Genomic DNA, 18484 nt, shown 5'->3' on the forward strand with positions numbered 1-18484 from the left:
CGACATAGAACAGAGAGAAACTTTTCACTGTCACATTAACATCTACAGATGATTTAGAGTCTCCAATTAACTTAAACCCAATCTGCATGTCTTTAGGGTGTGGGGGGAAGCTGTAGGAAACCCACACAAACATGTGGCGATCAGGTAACTGCACAGAAAAGACTCCTGGTTCCAACCGATGCGTCTTCATTTGTGACATGAAAGAAGAGACAACATGAAAGCGCTTTCAGTCTCAGATATGCTTTTAATCCAGTGTTCAAACACATTTTCAAATTAGAGCCATTCTTTTCCACTTCTGCGTTTCCTGAATCGAACCCTGCATATACAATAAAGTATTGTATTATTCTGTGAACTAATAACTTTAAAATGAATAAAAATGTGGTGGGGGGGAAATCGCATACAAATATTGTTTTGCAGTTCACTCCCACGTTCTTAGGAACTGGAAAGAAATCGTAAAACAGTATAAAACCATTGAAGTACATTTTTTCAGATTTTACACAACACACATCTTCTGTCACTGCTGTGGAAAAAGAACATAAACAACTGGAGCCAGTGAAGTACAATCCAGATCCAATCAAATCCGAGCCATATTGTGTAAGGAACTATTAGGTCATGTAGGTGTGGTGCGTCTGCTGGAAAGCGAGGGAACATTCTCTGAACACAGTGATGAATCATACGAGGCTGAAGTGAAGCAGCGCTCCCCAGACAGATGTGGAGTGCAGCTGCCAGATGGACACTGAGGCTAGTTGCGTGTGTTTACTTCTTTTCTTTTCCCTTTTAACTTTGATCAGTATAGAAAACAAAAAGAACATTATGACAATATTGGCACAACAGTTGTGCTTCTCATGAACAATGAACAATAAAGGCATGACTCATGTCTCTACCCTTTTCCATTGGTTTACTATTTGTTGGGATGCTGTAGGAAGCCGGGAAATCTTCCCGTCGTTTTAGAAGAAAACCTCACGCAGCTTATTCACGATGAATGTGGCGTCTCCTGATTGTAATGACGTTAAATGGGAATTTTGTGCTCATATCCATTACACAGGCAGAGTGAGAGGCTGAGTTTTTGTCTTCCTAAGTGCCTGATGCAGCCGTGTCTGAAGCGAGGGGATCGTCGGGGGGGGTACACGCCAAGGGCTGCTCAGATGATCCGAGCTGCCTCTGGCCTCAACCACACAGCAAGTTCCTTTACCGCTGCCAACACAGACTTGTTTATTAACAAAGTCACTTGACACAGGCACATGCTCGCGGCTGTGTGGGCGAGGAAGTGGGGAATGAATGCTAACAGGCTGTTTGTGTCGACTGGAGCCGGGAAAGCTTTGTGACAAGATGCACATTTTTAAAAGAAGCGAAACATGAGACAACAATTAAAACTGATAAAATATCTGTATAAATCTTCACTGAGCATGTGCCAATGAATCCATCAGGAAATAAATAGCTAAATGAACCATCTACAACATTTATATTTGCTCTTCAAAGTAAGATATTTGGCTTCTAAATACAGAATGCACAAACATTGAAGTGATATATATGTGAGGCAGCGTTGCATAGTTTCAAGCCAAGACTTAATCCAGAGCCCTGCACGAGGCCAGGTAATCAAGCATTCATGTGCAAATAAAAGCATATAACAGGAAATTAAATGCAAGCTGAATGTTGTGGAAAAACAGAAAACAGGACAAACTGAATTAACTCTGAAATCAAAGAATATTAAATACAGAAATATGTTGTTTCATGTGTCAAACTTGTATAAGTTTTGTATGAATTTTCATTCTAGGTAACATATAATTTGGTCAGATATTTTATAAATTGTAAATTCTTCCAAGCTCCTACCACAGCGTTTGAATTTTGAATACTGAAACTTAATATCTTAAATGTAATGGGAGGTTTAACATGACGTAAGATATTACAACGGTTTGTCTACGGCTATTTGAATTGAAGAGGGTTTTAAACATGACAGGTCGTTCCAATACTTAATTTTGTCGCTGCTGTGAGAGCACAGATGGCAAAACTGAACATCCTGAATACAGGAATAAACTATAGCTGCAAAGAAAGGAAGTATCAGTAAATGTCGTAAACAGACAACTTCTCAAATCAATCGAATAAATTCCTCAGATGATTCAAGGCTGCAGCAGTGTGTCTCACTCAGATTTGTCCACTGGTTCTGGGATTGAGTGAGAACAAGACGACTGCGGTTCTGCCAGATTCCCTCTTACTTGGTCTCCACTTTGGCCTCGAACTGGTCGGTGCTGCCTCAGCTGTATTTCCAGGGCTTTCGTGAGACAGTTGGTCCATTTTTCCTCTGTGTTTAAAGTTTTTGTCAGACGTTATAGTCCGGAGCTTTGCCCAGCGGTTGTCTCAGTTTTATCTGCAGGGTCATGAAGGCGCCCACGGCCACATGGAAGAGGATCTGCCACATGTTCCTCAGTTCATACAGATACATGTTGGACAGACAGATGAGTGCAAATGCCAGGAAGGACTTACTGTTCCTCCACACAGAGAAGTAGGCAAACAGGTAGCACTGAAGGGGGAAAGGAGAAGAATGTGAATGTTACACACTGACCAGTTGCAAGTTGTCATCATGCTTAATTGGACAACAAAGCTGCTTTAATTCATGTCCAAGTCAGTTACTCAGGACATTTTCTGGAACTCCTCCAGCCAGTCCCCAAATAAAATGTCCAGAAAACGAACATGAGTGACCTACAGCAGGTAAATCTCCAGAATGAGAGTGTGTGTATGGATGACGTTGTGAACATGTGACAGACATTAAACCAATTTTCCTGACTATTTCCAGAGTTTGGCTTGAGAGCTTAAGTCTGTTCAGTCCATAAGAAACCTAGCCTGATTACCTTGTTCCTACATAAATTTAACAATTTTCAGTAGATCGTGACTCCAGATAAGAAATTTCAAAAAATGAATAAAGCATCGAGAGCTGCACAAAAGGGGCTGATGAAAATGTTTCAGAGAAGGTAGTGCACGGCAGTGAAAGGCAGAGAGCTTTTGCTAATGTTAGTCTAGCTGACAAGCTGCTGAGCTGTAAAGTGCGGGGCCATTAGTCAGCCAGTCAGCCAATGATGAGCTGCTCTTACGGCAGACTATCACTTACCTGATACAGACAGGCTGCTGTGCCGAGGAAGAAGGCAATCACATAATTAAAGTCTTCATCGTTATTCTGCAGACAGGATGAAAAGAAACAGAGAAAAGTTTAGTTTTCAATGCCTGGACAAGGCATCTTCAAAATAATATAAAGAAATATCGCCGGTTCAATATCTTTCCGATTTTTTTTCCATTTATTTTAAAAGACTATGTAATATACAGATTCAAATGGAATGGACAGGATACAGCGAACTGGTGCTCTTATGCACCTGAAACTTCTCTACATTAGTGTGATAAGAACTACCTAAGAAGAACTAGTGAGACCATCTTAAAAGGTGCGGTTTGGGGAACTGTCATGTCGTCCATCTTTACATGCAGTCAATGGTTATTACCCTTATGACTTTCAGACCCAACTATGAAAATAGACTTAGTGCATATGAAACCTAGATTCGTCTTTATGTCCTCACCTGTAAAATGCTCTCTATAGCATGGACTCCTCGAAGCAGGTTCAAGCCTCCACAGAGGACACTTAGTACACAGGACACGATGCCTTGGAGAGTCACCGGCTCCAACATCTGTGTGGGAGCTGGAAGACAGAGACAACATTTAAAAAAACTAAAAACATAAATATATTTAAAAAAAAGTGCCGGACAAAAAGATAAATCCTTGAATAGAAATAACCTAAACAAACATTGGATCCATAACTATCATCAAATTATCATACTTCATCCTCCAGGACAAAATCCTGGAGGATGAAGTATCCTATGTTCTCTGAAAATGGTGACTGGCAAGGGCAACCATCGGAGAGCGAACCCAGCGTGGAGAGCTGCAGTGAGGAGGATGTCAGGCGAAACACAACAGCTCTAAGTGACCTGAGGTGGGTTCACTTAGCTCGGAGCAGCTGAGGTGTGACGGCAGGTACAGGAGGGGAAGTGGATCTGAGCAGCAGAGAAACAGTGGGACAGTTTGACTGAACCACGTGATATCTGACTACTACACTTATAGAATATTCCAGGTTTTTAGATGCAGGTTTTTACTGAAAATCTTTTTTTCAAACTGATATTAACAGAGATTTTATGTGACGATGCTTCCAAAGGTTTCCTGCTGTAAGAAGCACTGTTTGCAGTTTATAAAGTGAACAATCCTTTCTCACAATGAACAATGAGAGTAAAGACAATGCATCCAGTATTTGACTGCTGCAGAGACGCATGCAGGATTCTGAGGAAATAACTGGTGACCTGCTTGCGTGTTACAAGACCAGTGGTACCAGTATTAAGAGTACTACATAAGGATTTCATGATTACACGAGATAACCCTCTGTTCATCTCCAGAAGGGAATCTAAGCAGGTGATCTAATATAACAGCAAACCCTCTTTTATAATTGAGTACTTGCATGGGGATGTGTATGTTTTCAGCAGAAGCAGCTCATGTCCTACCTATGCCCTTGTACTTGGTAGGTGTGTGTACAGTGAATCCATTGATAGCTCGCAGGTCCTCAGGGGAGAGCTGGTAGGGCGGTCGCAGCCTGATCTCTGTCTGCATGTCAGACAGGTTGATCTTGGTGGACAGAGAACGAGGGCTGTTGTAGCGCTGCTTTGTCTTCTGGATGAAGGTGTCTGACGGATCACAGTGCACAACAAGGTGGTTTAGTATCAGCGGGAGTGAACAACAAGGGGGATAAACACGTTGTTTGTATTAAAGAGGAGGATATTCTGTCAAGGTTAAAGAACGATTTCAGCCTATGATACTCTGGATGAAAACTGAAATGGTTGTCAAATCTGAAACAATAATAATTTACATAGACTGTATATAAAGATGGATCAAAACAATGTTTAAGAATTCATGTGTTTGACAAGTTTTCATTTTTATTAGTTATTTGCTGAAAGATGAACTGACCCTAACCCTAATTATTTTAGATTTTTGATTGGACAAACATGTGGCCGTTGAGATTTAGTAATGGCTATTCTAACCAAAAATTGCAAAGATAATAGAAAACAGAGCTCACCAAATTCAATAAAGGAGTAGGGCCGCACAACGCTGCTGGTGCGTTTGGTGTCATACGTTACTATGAACTCTTTCTGCAGCTCGTCCAGGAAGCAGAAGGCCAGCACGTTGGGGTAGTTTGCCGTGCACACCATCAGGTATCCAACACCCAGTGAGCTTATGAAGCTGAAACAAGAACATCATTACTTTTCATACACTGCACGGTTTTCCTCACAGAAATGATGGGACACCTTAATTTGGACATCAAGCTAAATACATTGCAGATGACAGAGAAAAACTACACACAAAAGATCAAAGGGTCCAACTGGGATTAATTTGGAAATATATGGGGGTCCAAATTTAACAAAAAGCCAGAGTAATTGAAGATCACCGTCACAAGACCTGTGAAACTATGTGAAGTCAATGTTCAGCTTCAAGGAGAGCAACAACACCTCTGACATCCTGTGATTTTCAATTCAATGATTTTTGTTTGTTTTAGGTTAATCAAATTAAAAATGACTCAGTTTAATGTCTGTTTAATTACTTCTTCTACCCAGTTTGCCATTATGCTAAGAACCATAACACACTCAAAAACAGGCTTTAAAGGGGCCTCGGATATCACAGTACAAATTAACCTGCCTCATTCTGACCTTCAACGTTTATTGACCTCCTCTTCTTCAGATGCTCCAGGCCCTTACTCATTAAAGAGACTCTGATCATCAGAGGCTGTGGTTTTTGAAAGGTATACGTTATGGCTCACTGATGGGGATTTTGTTAAGTTTATTTTGAGGTCATGTCCTCGGTTTTAATAAGACTAATTAGCCCATTACAAACAGTGATTCTGAGCGATTCAAAGCATTTCCATGAGCACTGCCCTTTTAGAAAAAGTCTGACACTTCTAATGAAAACCTGTCAAATCACTGAAATTAAAAAGCATTTTTACATAAATATCACATGAGGGGGAGAGGAGGTTGACAGTTAGAAGTAGAATGTTAATCATGCAATGGGGCACCTAGGATGAAGATGTAGAAAAATAATTTAAATCTCTATTTTATAACTTGAATTTGAAATACATAAAGCAAATAAAGTTCAAAGTCAAATAAAAACAGATGTTGCATATTCTGGATATCATGTTTTAAATAATGGTTCTAATGTAAAGGGTCTCAATAATGGCCCACCATGAGGACATTAAATCAACATTCAGTAATACCTACTTGACATTGTACGTTCCAGTCTTAAGGGTGCAGCGGTCCGGAAACTGGCTGAGCTTTTTAGAGAGACCTTTGAGATGCCGCTTGGTTTCCTGAAGCTCTTTATCCTGCTCATAGTCGGTGGATGCAGAGAGTGGCAGGCCGTCCCCAACCCGAACCACAGAGGCAAACACTACTGTTGACATCTTACAGCTTTGGTGATCTCCCTGAAGACCTGCAAACATACATACCATGGAGAGGAAAGCTTGTTAAGTTGAAGTTTCTTCTTGTATGTTGAGAGTTGCTAGAATTGTCTTTAACTTTGTTAAAGCCCTGGCACTAAGCCCTGGTAGCACATAACCCTGACCCTCATTCCCCTCCACTGACTCCAGATAAAGGTCTGGATTAAATACAAACTCCTCCTTCTCACCTATAAATCCCTTCCACGCCCTAGCCCCGCATTATTGAAACTGACCACCTCCACCCCTACACTCCGCTCAGAAGGCTGCGGTCCTCGATCTCAGCCTTCATCTCCAACACCAAACTGCAAACTTTTGGAGAAAGACCCTTCTGTGTCGCAGCCCAGACCCTTTGTAACTCTCTCCTGGCCAAAAGACGCAATGCTGCACCTCTGGACTGGAGCTCACTGATGCCCTGATCCAGGTCTGGGAGGAGATCCCCTCTCAAACTGATCGCAACTGCTGATTTGGAGCGGCAGAGTAGTAGAGGTTTTCCAGAAAATACATTTGTAGTTTTATCTGGTAAAAGAACTGCTTGAAAATGCAGAACATCTCTACTTGTTAACACAAGTCACCATCCTACATCAGTCAAGCAAATCCCTGTTTTGCTTTCCAAACTATCAGATATAATGCAATTCTAATGTATAGTTTTACAACTTGAACAAACCGCACTCAGGTGCTAATACTCTTGCTGTTTTGATGATGTCAATTATTTTTTATGCTAAAATAACTTTTACCCTTCCTTCATTGATTACTAGAAAAGACTGGAGCCAGCATACAGTTAATTTTCTTACCAACACATTTGGAGTATTCAACAGTTTGAACATCTGAGCAACAAATGTGCAATACGTAGTTCTGTGTTTGTTATACTCTCATTCCTGATGGTTCTCACACACGACATGGGTGGGTCCCGCCATCAAATTAGGAAACTCTTACAAAAGCACTGTTCAACTCATCCTGCACAATTTGCTACATGTGTTTCTACAACATGCTCACAAAATCCAATAAAAAAACTATATCTCAGACATGAAGGAGAGACCTATCACAAGCCTGACACTCGAAGCAAATTACACCGACCCTTAATCACCCCTTTGAATTTATGGTTTATGTTTCATGTGTTGTACTGGCCTACCTGTGGGTGTTAACTGACTGTAAAAACAAATTTCCTCTGGGGGACAACTAAGTCTAAAGTCTAAAGCAGGGGTGCCCAATACGTCAATCGCGATCTACCGGTCGATCGTCAAGGTAGTGTGGGTAGATCGCATCACGCATGCACGATTGGACAAGAGGCAGTCACATGGACGCTCCGGCGCTCTCATAGCTAATTTACAAACGCACCCGTTGACGTACCCGGCCTTAAAACCACACTTACAAGGGCCGTCTACAGTCCCGTATGCCTGCAGCCATAACGTGGATACCGACATGAAAAAAAACAAAAACGGGTGGGTCCGACCTGTCTTGGAACACCGTACATGTTTGTGTTGGCAGCAATGCCAATATGTTTTATTTGGTTGGTAGATCATGTTGAGCTGGTCATTTCAAAAGAAGTTCACATGCCTATAAAGTTTGGGCACCCCTGGTCTAAGGTGTCTATATCAACAGTTGCGATTATTCCAAAATTTTAGAAAAACATTTTGGCTCCTTCATGTGCTTCAATGACTTGTGTCCCCAAACTAAGACATCATCTTTAAACCCAACATATATAACATTGCATTTAAGGAAAAATATCTTTCATACAATTCTGTCCTAGTACTAAGGGACTTATGCATGTGCGGGTTTTACAGCTCTTGTTTAAATGAAGGAGCAGCTATAATTGAAGTATTGAACAGTCGCTGAGTGACTGTGTGGTGGCTTAAAGGGAGAGTTCACCCAAAAAAAGAAAAACCACTCATTATCTACTCCCCATTATGCCGGTGGAGGGGTGGGTGAAGTGTTCGAGATCACAAAACACTTTGGGTCTCAGGGGTAGACCGTGTTGCAGCCAAATACAATACAATTGAATTACTAGGGATCAATTCTTCATGCTACCATGTTTTTAGTGTAAATGTCTGCTGTGATCCACGTGCGAACGCTGCTCCAGAGGATAACAGAGGACATGTAGGATAAAACCCGGTATAAATGACCACAGAACCACTATGGAGTCATGTTGTGTTTTTGTCTGTTGTTTTATTACGTTTGAAGGAGTCCCCATTTACTTCAATTGTATTGGACTTGGCTTAAACACTGTTCACCCTGAAACTCCAGAACTGTTTTGTGGACTCAAACACTTCACCTGCTCCTCCCCACTGGCATAGTGGGGAGTATACGAGTGTATATTATTTTTTTGGTCAACTATCCCTTTAAGTTAGGACCATGGACAGCTCCACACTGAAGGGGGGGGGGGGGTTGATAAATGACGTCGCGACGTGTTTTCTCTGAACTTGTGGGAAAAAACATGTCATAGCTTCAAAACAAACAACTTCACTGTTATCAGCTGGTTTAGTGATGAAACGTTACGACCACAGCTTGTTAGCTAGGTTAGCAGCTAACGAGCGAATAGACTTAGCTGTATTTCCACACAGCATATGTTTGGTGCATTAGCCACGAGCTTCGTATCATATTCACGCTTCTCTTTGACATTACGTCCCAGTTTAAATTACAGGAACAACCCGATAACTAGCTCTATTAGAGAAAACTAGCCACCGTTAGAAGCTAACCAATTAGCTCATTCGTCTTAACGTAAGCAGGCTAGGGGGCTAACGGTATCTCCGAGCAACGCTACGAGTCCGACTGAAGAAGAGACGCGTGTTAAGCAGTGTGAGATGATTGGTTTGAGTGTTTAATACCTGGTAAACGAGTGTAGCATCGTGTAGAAACCAGTGACGTGCTGCTCTGTGAGTGAACAGTTAGCACAGGAAGCTAACGACAAGCAGCAGGGGTGGATCTGTATATCCGTACGTGGCTGCTTCGCTTTGCATTGTGGGTAAGGACGCTCCTCTGAATGGATGAGTATAAAACATCTGGATCATTTCACCCTGTTCCGCGTTTGACGTCACAGAAAATTATAGTACTGTATGAATAAACTTATGTCCAATTGATCTAAAATACAATTACTTTTATTATTTATTATAATAAAAAAATTCTGTCATTGAGACAGTTTCTGCTTTATTCATTTGTATGCTCACTCATTTAAAGGATCTACTTTACCTATCTAATCCAATAGTGTTGTAAATACTTTTTTTTCTATTTCAGAATGCTTTGTTTTATTTGATCAACTTATTTTTATCTCCAGGGATTTTTCAGATCAACTAATGTATTGTGTTTGTTTCCAATCTTTCTCTAATTTTAATAAAAACACAGTATGTTAGTTATCTGCATAGTTTGTGCTGTTCTCTCCCACACTTTAATCACTGTTAAAGACACACCTCTCCTCTTCTTTTCGATATGAGAATGTTGTTATCCCAGTAAATTTAATTGTATTATCATTAGTGATGTGATATATTGCGTGCTTTCTTGTTATACCTTTTACTTTATAAAGCACTTTGATCGACCAACTTGTTTTAAATGCTACACAAATAAAAGTTGACATTGACATTATTTGAACTTTACCATTAGGAAATCCTGTAGCACTTGGGTAACTTAAACAAAGTTATGCAATATCTTAGGGTAAAAGGAGGAAAGAGTGAGAGGTTAAAACATAAAGTTCAACATATTTTTTTTTAAAATTAATAAATGTTACCGGGTGATACTATATAGAGATAATACTGTACATTGAACCAAAAATGCTATCAAAGAACTATCATGTACAGTCGATGATGGTTGACAGTAAAAAAGTTACTATAATATTCACTATTTTCTCCCCAACTCCAAGTCTGTAAATATTCATGAGGCCATTAACTGTGATAGATACTGTTTCATTATTCAAATATTTACCCCATTTGTATTTCTCATTCCAGTTTCCCACTAAACCCAGTAACAAATTAGCTTTACTCCAACCATCTGATGCTGAGAAAAAATTGAGAAATTTAAATAACATGAAAAATGAATGTGTTCCCAAAGCCTGCCGGGCGCTAGTCCTCTGCAATGAGCCATTCACATCATGAGCATTTTCTCCTATTTTCATACATTTCCTGTTACGATATGGACGAAATACTCAAACTGTGGCCGGAGGAAATGAAAACAATACAGACACACTTATTGGCCTCATCCCTCACACATACCTGTGCAATCTCCCCAGAGCTGTGGCAATGTGTCAGCCTGGAGGGACCTCCTCAGTCCCCTCATGGTGTGAGAGAGGGAGACAGACACAAAGTGAGAGCGGATGATGGATGCCTGCTGCTGCTGACAAGTTGATGAATGGCCACAAGTCTCAGGCAAGTGTTCAATGCAGAGTGTGTCAGGTGTGAGGAAGGCAGTGTCGTCATTCACAGTGACACCGTCTAAACAGATGTGCAAACACATCAGCATTCAAATGCATCAGCGCCGGTTTCCTCTTTCCCAGGATGTCATCATTACACGTTTCAACTTTGAGCCCAGAAACTCTTTAGAACCTTGACATATCTAAAAACACACCTTTAGAACATTCTCCCGGTTCAACTGCAGGAGTTTGACATTTTCCTGGAAATTCATGAAATGTATTGTTCTACTCTCTTGGGTAAGAATTCATTCAGTATAATGAAAGTTGCAATGCAAGTTTCGAAGGGGTAATGCATATACCCTGCACACACACTTTACCCTGCAGTCAGGTGATGCTGAGAAACCTTTGTTTTACTGTAACAACGTCACTTCATTATGGTCATCGTGATGTCATTCACATTACATGATGATGAATGATTGGATCAAAAAGGTATTGGATTAAGTTCACTTCCAAGTATTATTCCAACCAAGTTTGTTATTTTGTACAGCCTTAGTTTGTCTTAGAGAGGACACTCATTGGTATAATGCATTTCCTAGACAATTACCTTAACCCTAACTATCCACACTAAGTGCCTTATCCTAACCCTAAGCATTAACCTAACCTAAACCTAATTCTAATCCTAACCCTAAAACCAAGTCTTCACCCCCAAACAGTCCATTAAAGATGGGTCACCAAGTGAGGACAGGCCAAAAGGTCCTCACTTTCCCACAATGTCCTCACTATGTTGGTTGTAAACTGGTCCTTACAAAGTTAGTTGTACACACACACACACACACACACACACACACACACACACACACACACACACACACACACACACACACACACACACACACACACACACACACACACACACACACACGACAAATTACTTCATAGATTTGTTTAAGGATATGTAAATGTGTATAATAAACAGTGGAAGTATATGTACCTTCTTAAATCTTATCACATAACTTTGTTTGTCCTGGGATCAGACTGCACGCAGTCGGTGATTTATCTGAAATTGTTCCTTTGCTTTATTAATGGTAAGATAACTGGATAAATTGAGCCACACATCATCCCGCTCTTCTTTTTAGATTTCAGCACCGAGGTCATTCTACCATTCAGATTTATTTATTGAAGTGCTGTTTTAAATTATCACTTTTGCTAATGTGTCCTGCAGTAAGTGGGTCATTTACAATCTTTTAAATCAATGATGAAATATTTCTCTGAACAAAAAGTTAATTCAAAACATACAACTTACTATGCAGTATCCTAGGTACTTTCCTCATTACATTGAAGATCAAACTGTGTTGTTCTTTCTTTCATAGAAATAATGAATTTAAAATAAAAAAAAAGTTAAAGATTGATTTTACTCACTGGTCTCTTGGAAGGTGGATTCAGTGGTGGGAGAGTGGTGAAGCAAAATGACAGTTAGGATCTGATTCAGCATCTATAGCACGAGGGTCAGATATTGATCATAAATAATTGACAGTAAATGTATTGATCTAATTAGGTGTAGCCCTCAGCTAATACTCATGTGAATTGAAGTTGTGTGCATGGTGCAGCTGGCTGCACATATACAGAGGAAGCAAAATCTTTACTACAGTTTTTATTGTTTCACTGGTCAATCAGGATTTGACATTTTCATGGGAAACTTATTGATTTAATAAATCATTATTGACGGATCCAAATATTTCATGGAAATGTCGCTTCTCTTCTCAGTGTTGACTAACGGCTCCATTGATTTCCATGGAAAGTGAAAACCGTGATCTCACAACAGAGAATGCAAATCATTTTGATTACAGCCTCGTGAGAAATGTGCTAAAGAAAATCTTTATCTCTCTCAAGCAGACACTCAGAGGCCGCTTTATTTTATTGTTCTGCTCTTTGGTGCAATTTGTCCCAGTGTCAGCATATCGAATGGTGTAAAAAATTATAGTAAAGGAAGGAACTAAAGGTTGAACGGAGAAGATAAAAGAAAAGTCAACAGCAGGTGGCTGCTTTTTAACAGTGCATCCAAAAAGAAGGGTCATGTTCGCAGTCGTATTAAAAATGAACTGAAGCAGAAGTGAGGCAGTGGACACAGAAACATTACAGAGATAAAACTGTGATCAGCCCCAAACACAATCATCTATAAAGGGAAAATGGCTCCTGTTAAGGATACTTGAATGGGAGCAGACCTTGACTTTGTGTTAACGGCCCTCCATTTCCTATGCTCATTTTCCACAGGTTAAAAACGCTTCGCCCTCCCCTCAGTAAAAACCCCACAAAGGGGGCGAGGAAGCAAACTCGCAGGCATGAAAAATCTCCTGCCTCTTTGAAAATCCCCTGAAGTGAAATTGGGATTGAGAGGGTATTTCTGCCTCTGCTCACAGGCATTAATCAGCCCGGCTCCACACGGCATGCATCCCAACAACCGCACTCTATCTGAGCACACCCACATGACTCCTCAACAAATGAACACAGACTAAGAAAAAGTCTCAAAGTCACTCCAGAACTTAGACCGAGCCTTTCAGGTGGATGATGTGGCTCCACCAGAGACTTAGAATCTACGCAGCTTTCTGAGAACCTTGACCATAAAAGCATTTTTCCCTGATAGTGTCTGACATGTTTGAAGCTCAGCTCATGGGCTCCCACTGACATCATGAGTGGGGTCACTTTTAGGCCCCGCGCCATTTTCCAGCCATTTCTCATAATAAAGCCATCAGTGTCAGATCTGCTGAGTGCTGCTCATGCTCCATTTGTTTCCCTTCTGAGATGCAGAACTGAGAAAAATGTCAAAATAAACGGCCACAAAAAAACCTGCTTTCACCAGGACGATCCATCAATGCAGCCACCTGACAAGGTCGATTTGAATCTATTCCATTGTGGCAACAGTGTTTTAAAAAATAAATTCAAACATGTTCTCACACTCTGCACATTCATCAGTGTGTCTTAGTGAATACATTATATATGTTTTTATTCTGAGAAAATAACTGCACTCTGTTTAAAACACAAAAATAAAAAGGTTTGCATCGGGTAACTTCTCCTCTTCTGCTGGATATATATGTTTTTAGCGTATTATGCAAAATAGCACAAATATTGATGGATATGCTCGAGGCTCATCACTAAGATTAAAGAATTACAACCATTTTCACCTTTGTTATTTTTAGTGTTAATTAATTTATACAATGTCACATTATTAACAAAGTAACCGAAAACATGAAGTCCCGTTAGCTGCTCTGTAGAAGCAGTGGTGAAGTAAACATGTTTACTTGTGTTGTTTATAAGCACAATGACATGTTTAATGGGTAATGTTTACCATGTTCAACCCCAGACTGTAAATAATGATGGAAAACATTTCAAGTCATTTCACGGTGCCGCCATCTTTTGAAATCATTTGGAGTCTGCACAGTCGTGATCCATGTATGGAGCCACGGTATAAAAGTCCCGGACAAAACTCATAATCAAATCAGTGTCAGCCATACATCCCTTTAACAACATCTAATAACCAAAACACAAACATTTATTTAATGCATATTTAGAATTGTTATATTTGTTCTAGGTCCCATTTGCTAACATGGATGGGGCAGAGTTTATGACCTATACTGCAGCCAGCCACCAGGGGGCAATAAAGATTGTTATGACTATAACTATAGATCTATGAGACCAAACGATGACCGTCACCCTCTCTTGTCACTCAGAATGGGCTGAGGTGTTCAAACAAGGAGGAGGCGGCGCGCTCACCAGGGAACTTTATGGCAAGCGAACCCAGCCCCCTAAAGTCAGTCACGTGACTTTCATTGATATATGGTCTCGTGGATAGGGAGATGAGGGCATCATTCAAGGTAAATACAGTGGTGACGGTCATCGTTCGGTCACATAGATCCATAGTTATTGTCATAACTTACTTTAAGTTGACTTATCTTTGATCTTTGACTGACTGGTTCAAAAAGTTAATCATACAGAGGTTCAATCCCAAGTATTGTTCCTTGATTATTATCATAGATCCCATTTGGGAGCCGTAGTGTCATCCGTCTGTGTATACAGCCAACGGCGTTATCCCTGAAACCCTGAACGCATGTGATGTGTGAAATGTATGAAAACATGTTATTTTCTTTTCTGGAAATGTTCTTTTTTGATTTTATTTCGCAAGGTCCTTACTGCAAGGGGCAAAACTGTACATATTGCTGGGCACAGAAAAGTCAACAAAAGGCATCAATGACTTCTTGGCAAGTGTGACAGATTCCCACACAACACAGATTCCTTTGGGATAAGACAGAGGTGGTTGTTCTATTATTCAACAAACAAGTGATTTCACAGTGAAGATTTCTAAAGAAAACAAATGATGGACAACGTTATCATAGGAAATAGTTTCTCTGTGTAAAGATCTGTGTAAAGAACTCTTCCGAAAAGCTCTCGATACACCACAAAGTGATTAAAGTCACATTGAACACTAAACACAAACATGTGTTTGGTGCCAGCCAGAACATTTGAGACAGTTTCACTTGGAATGAGTCCATTAATAATCACAACGAGATGTGTCCGACGAGGAATGGTTCAGTAACGTCTACGGACAAGTCTTATTCAAAACATGATATTCTGATACAGCACAGAAAAGGATATTTCAGGATTTTATCTTCTTCTTGGGATACAAACGATATTTCATTTGGTGACCTAAGGGCTCCCAATTGTTCTGCTGGAATGCATAATTACGAACAAACTAGTTCCCTTCACTTGTGTTTCGCGATCCCTGAGAACCATATTCAAAATGAAAGAAACCAAAGTCTTGAATAATGAAACACAAGTCCAGCTACAGATAAGCCTTTAAATATTTATAGTGGCCAAAGCATGGGAGTTGAAAACACAGAGCATTAAAAAAATTACTTCAGAGGTAATAATGATGACTCTGAATCGATGATGCTGGGAGAAGCTGGAGGGGTCTGGAGACTTCAGTTGATTAATACCTAATTACTCCTTGGATGTACTGTGAAGACATCCATTGAAATGGGAGGGGAGGAATGGGAGAGCGCTTTCCAAGCTTACTGAAGACGAGCGAGGCCAAGGTGTGGCAGGCAGGTGCAGATCGAGATAAAACAAATGGCCACAGTGATCATTTTTGACTCTTGGCTCCTCTGTATCGTTCAGTTAACCGATGTATGGAAACATTAAACTTAAACAAAACCCTGAATGCCCAAAATGTAAACCAGAGGCTTAAAGTATTCCAGCTTCTCCCTGAACGATGTGTGAATGCATTGAGGATTGTAAGATACTGGGTGTTTACTTAAACAGACAGGGGGATGAAAAAGTTTTGGACATTTTATCATAACTTTGGTTCTGCCTTTCTTAAAACCTTGATGAAAACCCATTTTGAATTAACAACACAAGAGCTGCAAGATGTTAAATGTCACTCTAGTGCTGAATGTTGTAAACTCGAAATGAAAATGTATAAAGCATGAAACTATGGAGGGTAATGTGCAGTAATATTTGGCATTTCATGTTCTTGAATAACGAGGGCACCAGGCATCTGGTTCCCTTCCACTTATCATTTTTCATATTTATGCAATCCCAGCTATAATTTTTATCTTTTTAGATCCATAAGGCCACAGTTTAGAGCAGATAAAAAATGACCTTGAAGTCAAACTAATCATGAAAGTTGGGAACTGTTCCGAATATTGACCCCCCCCCCCCCTCCCCACATTGCTACAGTCCCTGACCATCTGCAGCACTTCTTTTAGATGTTAGTGTTGAACGCAGTTATCTTCTAACTGATGAAAAAGCGATACCCTGGATGATCTTGGGCTTGATACATGAAGAAACTGTAGAAAAATATTGGAACAGGTGTTTTTCTATAGAATAGACACATGCTGATTATCAACAGAGCAGGGACGATGGAACTGGATTTGGACCCCTGTGGAGAGACGCCTCCATCTTTAAGTAATGGTGCCAACCACCAAGGGTGTCATTCAGTTTCAGACCCCCCACAAAGGGCTAAGCAGGGGTCCCTATTGCATAGATTCTGTATAGGGTGTAGCTTTTCACATATGCAGTCACAGTGTTTTGGGCAAATACATGAAATCACTTTTAATTATGTCCGTGTATTATCTGCCCATCAGAATATCCATGGACAAAAAAAAAGTGGTTGGTCTGACTGAAGGTACTCTGTTGGTATAAAAAATAGCCTTTCACTGAGGTCATCAAGTCTCCCGAGTCAGTGTGGATAGGGCCCTCGCCGGGGTCAATGGTCCCAGTGCAATGACAAACTGTGCAGTGCATCGCCCCCTCAGTGAGCCCCCCCCCCTCCCTCAGAGTTCCTCCTTCCTCTTGACAACCTGGTCCCGTCCTCTGAGGCTGCGCATGAAGCCTATGAAGCCTGCCTCCTGTGGACAGAGGAACAGTTGCTGAGTGCACAAAGTTGTACTTATCATCACAGAACTTTAAGTCATTTGTAAGTCTTGAGATGCTTCTTCTAATCTCGTACAAATGAGTCAAACTTTATCTGAACTTGTCCTGACAGTATTGAGATAAGAGATGTAAACATAGAATCTTAATCTTGTTGCCAAGTTGAAGGTCAATCATCTTAGCTCCAAAACCTTCCACCTGTATTATTCTCTGCTGCCAAAGTTCAGGATGAGCTGTGAGTGTGAAAGATGAACAGGGACGTAAAAAAAGACCTAATTTGGCTGTGAACGTTTTTGTTTGGTGACTCAGGAATGTTCTAATATCATATATACTGATATTTCTTGTTGTATGTTTTGAAAGGGTTACGTGATTTCTAATTATTGTCTGTTGTGAATTCTCGTTAAGAAGAATTCTTCTTACAAAGTCTGTGAAGAGCTTTATTTACATTTAAAAGGGAATTACTGATAGGTCAGACATTTAAAATCAATAATCATCATTATCATCAGCAAAAAGCAGACAATACAAAACATTGGACATGTCATCAGTTCTACATTGACGTCTTTGTTAATTTGACAATTTTTGGCAAAACCATATATAATAAAAAAACTGACTGGACATAAGTGAGTAGTCGGCTGTTTGGCTGGAAACCAGTGCTAATGGAGAGATCAGCTGTTGCTATAAATATCTCCGTTAACATACAAATTCCGTCCACTGAAGACATCCACCCTCTTTTTAATGATCAATGAATTTCATCCAAAACAAGGACAAGAAATTGAAATTCTAGCTAAATTGTGTGGGCTTACACAGAGAGTAACATCGGTACAGAGAATGAAAGTAAACATGAGAGCAGGAGAGATGTTTAGTACAACTTACCCCACGATCTCCATTGTACTTGTCCACGAACTTGCCGTAGTTGTAGTGACTGAATGTTGGGTAACCCTCCACGCCTTCCTGCTTACAGAGCTCGTGGCTCTGTCCTTTTGTACAGTCCACAGCAGCGTATACAATCTGAGGAAGAGATAAAAGTGAAGAAGAAGAATGAATGAAGGATAATATAAGAAAGTGCTGGACATTTGTAAGATTTATCAGTAAAACTATATGTATTCTATGTTCTATGTTCAGCATGTCAACATACTAACCAGCAGAAGATAAGAAGTTACCCAATGCAAACCTGTTTATTTTTGTGTTTTAAGGAGAGTTGCAGTTATTGTCTCTGAATA

The 18484-nt window shown here is 40.2% G+C and overlaps 2 protein-coding genes across 2 annotated transcripts in view; both read right to left on the bottom strand.

The window, feature by feature from the left end:
* Positions 1-224: 224 nt before the first annotated feature.
* sec22a (SEC22 homolog A, vesicle trafficking protein) lies at positions 225-9474 on the bottom strand. The gene is made up of 7 exons (XM_053440166.1): positions 9331-9474; positions 6291-6501; positions 5099-5262; positions 4530-4709; positions 3561-3679; positions 3104-3169; positions 225-2518 (listed from the first exon to the last, which is right to left on the bottom strand). Exons 2-7 carry the CDS (start codon positions 6470-6472, stop codon positions 2318-2320), a joined length of 912 nt encoding a protein of 303 aa, XP_053296141.1. The 5' UTR covers positions 6473-6501; positions 9331-9474; the 3' UTR covers positions 225-2317.
* Positions 9475-14991: 5517 nt separating this feature from the next.
* The window catches only part of pdia5 (protein disulfide isomerase family A, member 5), a 47889-nt gene continuing 44396 nt past the window's right edge, over positions 14992-18484 (bottom strand). The window contains exons 16-17 of the mRNA XM_053439651.1: positions 18138-18272; positions 14992-17242 (exon numbers count right to left, since the gene is read on the bottom strand). Of these exons, the coding sequence (XP_053295626.1) occupies positions 17168-17242; positions 18138-18272 (210 nt within the window). The 3' untranslated portion in view covers positions 14992-17167. The remainder of the gene's footprint in view (positions 17243-18137; positions 18273-18484) is intronic.

The sequence above is a fragment of the Pleuronectes platessa genome, chromosome 14 (assembly GCF_947347685.1).
Source record: "Pleuronectes platessa chromosome 14, fPlePla1.1, whole genome shotgun sequence".
In the NCBI taxonomy this organism is placed as follows: domain Eukaryota; kingdom Metazoa; phylum Chordata; class Actinopteri; order Pleuronectiformes; family Pleuronectidae; genus Pleuronectes; species Pleuronectes platessa.